Below are 7928 nucleotides of genomic sequence, written 5' to 3'. Positions count from 1 at the left end.
GAGTCTCTCACTTGTAGGCAGGTTTGCAGCCCGCTGGTGCTGGCTGTGTGCTCTGATGTTCCTTCAGCAGCTCCTCCAGCGCCGCGGCATTTTCTGCAGGTGGGGGGGACAGAGGGGGTCACCAAGAGCCACCCAGGGAACCGCAGACCCTTCCCCATCCATTGGGGTCCCCCTCCCCCTTCCTGGGGGGCTCTCAACCTTTCTTCTCCGTGATGAGGCGCACCAGGACCCCGATGGTGTCCTCGTTGGCATCCTCAATCTGGTAGATGGAGCTGGGACCTGGGGACAGATGGAGGGAGCATGAAGAGCTGTGGCTGTGGGGACGGGCTCAGTGCTCTCTGGGCCACAGGGACAGCATGGGGGCAACCAGATGACATGGGGATGGGCAGGATGCTCCAACCGTAGGGACAGGATGGGAGCAAACATCATGGGGATGGGCTCCATGCTCTCTGGCCATAAGGACAACATCAAAGTGACCAGATGACATGGGGATGCTCCAACCATTGGGACAAGATGGGGGTGACCAGATGCCGCAGGGATGGGCTTGAGCAGATCAAGTTGGCTTTGGGATGGCGAAGCTGGGTCACACCCAGCACCAACCTCAAACCCACATCAGCACTGGGCCACATTCTGATCATGGACCCTTTATGGTCCCAAACTACCCTCATGCTTGGGGTTCAGCAGCAACCAGAGGCACCCCCAGAATATAGGGCACGTGGGATGGGGCTCACCGCTGGTGTTGGCACCGTGCTCATGCTCCTTGTGTGCGGTGCAGTGGTAGCCCTTCTTCTTCAGCAGGTTACACACCAGGATGCCCAGCAATCCCATGGCACAGAACACGGGCACGATGGCCAACACGGCTGACTGTGCCGCCGCCGCCTCCTCCGGCCGAACCTCCCGTGTCCCATTGGTCCCCGATGGTCCCTGAGGTGCCACCACGCTCCGGGCTCGCCGCCAGCCTGCAGTGGATTTGGGAAAATTCCCCCGTTGGTTCCATGAGCATCGATCCTACCCCAAATCCATCACTGCATGATTTTGGCAACAAATTCCTCCATTCTGGATTTGGCAGAAGTTTTCCCCGTTGGTGTCACCAGCACCAATGCTGCCTCAAATCCATCACCAGGTTATTTTGGCACCAAATCTTCCTGAGCTGGATTTGGCAGAGTTTTCCTGTTGGTGCCGTGAGCATTGATCCTATTCCACCCCAAATCCATCACCGTGTTATTTTGGCACCAAGTCCTCCTCCCGTGATGGATTTGGCAGAGTTCCCCCATTGGTGCCAAGAGCCCTGATCCTACCCTCACTCCATCACTGCATTATTTCGGTACCGCATTCCCCCGTGCTGGATTTTGGGGTTCCCCAATGGTGCCACAAGCGCAGCTCCTACCCCAAATCCATCACCACGTTATTTTGGCACTGAATCCTCCCATGCTGGATGTGGGAAAGCCCACCCTTGGGTGATGCCATGAGCACCGACCCTACCCCATCACCTCCCTGTTTTGGCACCAAACCCACCCCACGCTCCAAAGCCCTCAGCTGACTGTGCCACCCCGCACCCACCTGCGCACCCCAGGGTACCACGGGGTGCAGCGGAGCAGGGCAAGCACCGGCCCTGGGGCTCCCTATTGCCATCGGGGCTGTAAAACCTGCAGGGTGCAGTGAGATGAGCGTGGGGGGTGTCCATACAAACCACCCCCTCCTCCCCAATGCACGGCACACCAAGCTCACCCGTGCATGCAGGTGCACGGTGCATCCCCTGCAGAGGATGAGCCGGGGGGACAGGGGCGGCAGCTCCGCGCCGTGCTGCACGCCTGTGGGGAGGGAAAGTGGGGTGAGGGGGTGCAGGCTGCACGGGGGGTGAGGGGGCATCGCCTGCGGGCAGCGCTCACCCCAATGGGTTCCTCTCCGGGTGGGCATCGCAGCAGCTCACAGGCAGCGGTCCCCATGCGGGGGCTGCTCAGCACCTGGGGGAGAAGAGGGGTGGTCAGTGGGGTGCAAGAGGGGAGAATGCACTGCAAAGGACAGGACAGGTGCAAAGGCATCGTGAGGAATAGGGTGGGTGCAACGCTGTCACAAGCAATGGGATGGCTGCAAATTCACTGCATGCTTCACGGTAGGTGCAAACGTGTCACAAGCAATGGGATGGATGCTCCATGGTGAGTACAACCCTGTTACAAGCAATGGGATGGATGCTCCATGGTGGGTGCAAGCCTGTCACAAGCAATGGGATGGGTGCAACAGGATGGATGTAAACTCACTGCATGCACCACGGTGGGTGCAGACAGGGCACGGGCAATGGGATGGATGCAAACCCTTTTCATGCTCCATGTCAAGTGCAAACCTGCCACAAGCAATGGGATGACTGAAATGGGATGGATGTAAACTCACTGCATGCACTATGGTACGTGCAATCAGATCACAAAAAATGGGATGGATGCAAACCCCCAACGCATGCACCACGGCGGGTGCAAACCTGTCACAAGCAAGATGATGGCTGCAAGCCCACTGCATGCACTGCAGCAGATGCACACCACCCCAGTTCTGCAATGACCCAGCGGACGCATTGTGCTGGATGCACACCCACCACAAACAACACGGAATTGGGGCCACGTGGGGTGGAGGACAGGGGAATCCCAGGATGGGAAACCCCCTGGGACACCCCCAGAGCAAAACGGGACCTTTTCAGGCATTTTGGTTTTTAGCATTGGAAGAACTGAGATGTGCAGAGGGATGGGATGGGGCTGTACTCACCCCCAGGATGGTAAGGAGCCACCAGCGCATCCCAAAGCTCCGCAGCCGCCGGGGCCACCTGTGGGGACACAGCATGAGGAAACTGTGTCACTCCACCCTAATTCCTGCTAGGAGGACAGCAAGGGGATTTGAGGAGGGGGGGGGGGGGTTATCCATGAGTACACCCTTTGCAAGGGAGCAGTCAGCTGGAAAATAACCCTGTAAGAGGGGAAGAACTGGGTTATTTCACAGCTGGAGCGCTCCCCTGGCCCCATTTGCTGCAGTGCAGCCAAGCAGCACAGCTGAGTTTGGGATTACTTCCCAAACCCTGATGTTTTCCCTGTAAAAGAGCAAAACACCTTCACAATTAGGAAAAAACCAACACTGAGCATCGTTGTAATAGAACAAAACAACCTCATGACCAAAAAGCCCCAATATTTTGCATCCATACCCCAGTATTTGATGTCCTTGTGATAGAACGAAACGCCCTCAGGACCAAAACCCCAATATTCTGCATCCTTGTAACAGAGCAAAACACCCTTGGGACCAAAAGAAATCCCAATACTTTGCACCCTTACCCCAGTATTTGGCATCCTTATGCTAGAACAAAACACCTTCAGCACCAAAAACCCTGATATTTTGCATCCTTACCCCAATATTTGCCATCCTTATGATAGAATGAAACACCTTCATGACCCAAATCCCAATATTTGTTAACCTTACAATAGAGCAAAACACCCCCTCACAACCAAAAAAAAACCCCAATATCTTACAGGAGCCCCTTTGGGTGCAGTGGAAGCACAGCCCTCAGTGACTCAGCACCCAAAGGAAACCCAATTTTAGCTCAGTAGGAATCCAGCACTCGCACCTCCCACGCCTTTTAGGGCCGCTCATGCAATCCCACTCCCTTCCTGCAGAGGATTTGCTAAATCTGATTGCAGCCGAACACCGATCGCTCCCTTGATGCCACCAGCCCCGATGTCCCAAGTGCCATTGGCACAGCTCGATGTTCTCCCTCTGGTCTTGCTGCATTTAATTGAAGGCAAATCATTAAAAGCCGATTGGAAGTTTTCCCAGGAACGGGGCGAAATCCTTGGCGGGGGCCCCGCTGTGTGCTCAGAAATTCGTCAGAGTTGGCAACATAAAATAGAACATGGAAAATCCCAACATCCAAATTGGCATTTCTGGGCTATCGTTGGGATGGGATGTGCCTGCCTAGGGGCAAAATCCCAAATCCCAAGGTGCTTCTACCTCCAGTGCTGCAAAAGAGAAAGTGATCTGGGGACCCAAATCCCCCTCCATGCCCCAAAAATGTTTGGCTTTGCTTTTGGCGATGCTGCAAAATTATATCAGACCGCGCTCACCCAATGCTCCCAGGACCCCATCACTGCCCCCAGAATCCTATTAAAGGCGTTTGGGCACAGCACCACCCTTCTCCACATGTCCCAACCCACTTTGGACCGCAGGCACCAAAGCTCTGAAGGGGAAGGAACAGATACTGCAAACCTTCAGTGCGGGTATTTCATGCACCAGAACAAAATGATCGGCATCCTCCCCTGCACAGCGCTGCCCAGCCCCGGAGTGTCACTGTAAAGAGAAATAAATATATATATACATACACAATTAAAATATATATTTCTAAGCAGGCAAGAAAAAATAAATTCTTGACCTCAACCTAAAGAGTATTTCAGCCATGGCCAACCCAACGAGCGGGTCCTCTCCGATGACACCAATGATGGACCCTTTCCACCAACCCTGACACAATGAGAAGGTCCATTCTATCAACCCAGTGATGGGTCCTCTCCACCAATGCTGACCCAATGAGCAGATCCTTCTCACCAACCCAGTGATGGATCCCTTCTGCCAACCCCAATCCAACGATGGGTCCTCTCTGACAATGCCAACGATGGACCCTTTCCACCAACCCTGACACAATGAGAGGATCCATTCCATTGACCCAATGATGGGTCCTCTCCACCAATGCTGACCCAGTGAGCAGATCCTTTTTGCCAACCCAACGATGGATCCTTTCCACCAACCCCAACCCAACAACGGGTTCTCTTTGATAACACCAACCCAACAATGGGTTCTCTCTGACGACTCCAATCTAACAAGCAGGTTCTCTCTGATGATGTCAACCCAACAAGTGGGTGCCCTCCGATGATGCCAACAATGGATCTTTTCCACCAACCCCAACAAAACAAGAGGGTCCATTCCACTGACCCAACAATGGGTCCTCCCCACCAATGCCAATCCAATGAGCAGATCCTCTTCGTCAACCCAATGACGGATCCTTTCTGCCAATGCCAACCCAACAAGTGGTCCTTTCCACCAACCCCAACCCAATCATGGGTTCTCTTTGACAACACTGACCCAACAAGCAGCTCCTCTCCGACAATGCCAATGAAGGATCCTTTCCACCAACCCCAACCCAACAAGAGGGTCCTTTCTGCCAACCAAATGATGGGTCCTCTCCACTGACATCAACCCAACGAGCAGATCCTTTTTGCTAATCCAACAATGGATCCCTTCCATTGACCTTATGGTGGATCCTTTCTGCCAGCCCCAACCCATCAATGGATTCTCTTTGACAATGCCAACCCAATGAACGGGTTCTCTCTGATGATGCTGACCCAGCGATGGGTCCTTTAACTAAACAAACCCAAGGACCAAAGCCTTTCTGGGGCGGGCTGTCTCCCATAGAAACTCATTGCTAAAATGAATCAACAGCTTCAGCATCCTGCAGGCATGACTCATGTGCTGTGCATGCCTGGGGATGGGTGGAAAAATAATTAAAATCAATTCTGTCATGGGGTGGAAATTCCCTAAAAGCCCCTGGGTGCAGCGGGGCATCCCCCATAAAGCTGCCCCACGTGACACCACTGATAAGGAGTTATTATGCGCCGGAGTGGTTTATAAATTGAATGAATGAGTAATTAGCACACAGCATCACCCATCTGGGATGCAGCTGCTGCAGGATGGGGGTGGCTGCAGGCTGGTGTCAGGATGTGAGGGCACTGAGTTGTGCCCCAGTTCCTCCCAGTGGTTCCCAGTCACCACAGTGACCCACAGGGGCAGAAAGGAGCCTTGAGAGCAGACAGCGGCTTGAGGCATGGAGACAGCAACACACAGCCACAAACTGACCTCGAACCCCAAATCCCACAGAATGCCACAATCTGGGGAAGCCAGGACAGGAGCAGGCAGCAGCACGTGGTGCTGCAATGCAGATCCCCGTGCCGAGCACCCTCCGGTGACCCCTCACCGTACCATGTGTCCCGGCACTGGCAGCAGCCTGGTGTGAGGCTGTTAAATCCCCCCCGAGGAGCAGTGTTTGGGGCTGTATGGTGATGCCTATGGGATGGGGAGAGCTCATCCTAAGGTATTTGGGGTGCTATTAGGGGATTTGGTGCACCCGCAGGGGATGGGATGGCGGGGACGAAGGGCACAATGATGGGGGGGGGATAGGGGCAGATCTGAGCATCCCGCCTATGTGTGATTGCCCCCTCCCCCCCCCAGCCCTGCTTGCTGGGATCCTGGGAGCATCTAGCCAGCCCCATGCACCTCATGTCATCATTCCAAAGCCAACAGACACAAAGAAGCTTGGAGAGTTCTGGCACTGGGGATAAATTTGGAAGAGCTCCGACACCTCCAGGAGCAGGACGGGCCCCAAAGGATCCCAGCCCCACTGCACGCTTCGTGTGGGGATGACGGGCATGGCTGCCCTGGGATGCCCAAGGGACATGGCACAAGGATCCCCCTGTCACCAAGCCGGTGGCCACTGGGGCAGCACCAAAAGTCAGGGCCCTGTGGGGTCACAACTACACCACTGTTCTCATGCGCCCCAAGTAGAAACCAGCTACCTCAACCTCACCAGTACCACAGTGGGCTGCTTTGTGGGGGGAAAACCCAAGTTTCGCAAGCCCCAGGATGTGATTTTTTTTGTACCTCGAAGTGAAACGAGCCCTTAAGGACCCCCTCCCTTAACCCAGCCCACAACCCAAGCGTGCCCACAGGGATTCGGGGCAGGGTTTCCCCATAGAGTGAGGGGTTTCAGCTGATTACTCCCAGAGATAACTGAGAACAAGGAGCAACTGTTTGGGGACGCTTCAGGAGTGGCACAAGGGAGGATTTGTCCGGCTGAAACCCAACGCTGTCACAGCTCTACCACCAAAACCCAACAGCACTGGGGCTGTGGGAACGAATAACAGCCCTTCACTGACACTGGGGATAAAGCCAAGCGATCCCAGAGACACCATAATACCAACCCCCATTTTGGGAAGCCACCCCCCCGGCCACAGCATCCCAGCAGAATCGGGAACAGGGCTGGAAACACTGCGATTTTCCACCACCAGATTTAAAAAAAAAAAAAAGAAAAAAAAATAAATCGATCTATCACAGCTCCTGTTTTTCCAGATGGCCACCGCGGAGTTTTCCATAACCTACTTTCTGCACTTTTCTTCTGACCTATATCTCCACCGCGGCTGCAGCCATGGGGGGGGAGCCCAGAGGCCGAGGGGGGGCATCCAGCTGCTGCCTCATGCAGTCGGAACAAAGCTGGGGCAATAAATCCCCCCACCCCCCCTTATTTTTATTACATACCCTCATAGACATGCAACCCGAGCCCTCCAGCCCCCAAATTACACCCCCGAGCCCTCCAACCCCCAAATCACACCCCCACACATCAACCCGGACGGAAACGTCATCCCCTACCTGTCCCCGCCGCGGGGGTGACGCGAGGGTGACACCGACGTAGTCCCCCCAGGACCACCCCATTGAGAGCAGCGGCCGCTCCTTATGAATGAACGCCCCGTCCCCGCGGGCGCGCTTTTCCGGCTAGCCACGCCCCCTCCCTTTTGTGACGTCACAATGCGGGGCTTCCCCCATCCCCCCTCCCCCCGCCCCTCCCTCGCTGACGTCAGCGCCACGCTCGGAGGATTCCCCCGCCCCTCCCGCGCGCAGCGCCGCCTGCCGAGGGGTGGGGGGGGGGGGGGGGGGGGGTGGGGGGGGTGGAGGAGAGGTGCACCCCCAAAGTGGGTTTTGGGGGAAAAAACGAAGAAAAAAGTAAAATCCCGGTGTGGGAGCTGCTGCGGAGGGAGTTGGAAAAAAGAGGATTGCTTTTGCCCTAGGTGGGGTCTCTGTGGGGGCACGCAGGGGTGCTGCCCACAGTGCCCCCCCGCCCCCCCATCTGTCACCCTGTC

General features: G+C 55.5%; 1 protein-coding gene across 1 annotated transcript in view; it reads right to left on the bottom strand.

The window, feature by feature from the left end:
• Positions 1–7574, bottom strand: part of RELT (RELT, TNF receptor) — a 9597-nt gene extending 2023 nt beyond the window's left edge. Inside the window, exons 1-9 of the mRNA XM_021384115.1 lie at positions 7441–7574; positions 4237–4317; positions 2752–2809; positions 1890–1964; positions 1729–1811; positions 1561–1646; positions 732–959; positions 199–279; positions 12–93 (exon numbers count right to left, since the gene is read on the bottom strand). Coding sequence (XP_021239790.1) covers positions 12–93; positions 199–279; positions 732–959; positions 1561–1646; positions 1729–1811; positions 1890–1964; positions 2752–2781 — 665 coding nt within the window. The 5' untranslated portion in view covers positions 2782–2809; positions 4237–4317; positions 7441–7574. The remainder of the gene's footprint in view (positions 1–11; positions 94–198; positions 280–731; positions 960–1560; positions 1647–1728; positions 1812–1889; positions 1965–2751; positions 2810–4236; positions 4318–7440) is intronic.

The sequence above is a fragment of the Numida meleagris genome, chromosome 1, assembly GCF_002078875.1.
Source record: "Numida meleagris isolate 19003 breed g44 Domestic line chromosome 1, NumMel1.0, whole genome shotgun sequence".
Lineage (NCBI taxonomy): Eukaryota > Metazoa > Chordata > Aves > Galliformes > Numididae > Numida > Numida meleagris.
Note: the sequence above shows the minus strand (reverse complement) of the source record. Positions and strands in the feature narration are given on the sequence as shown.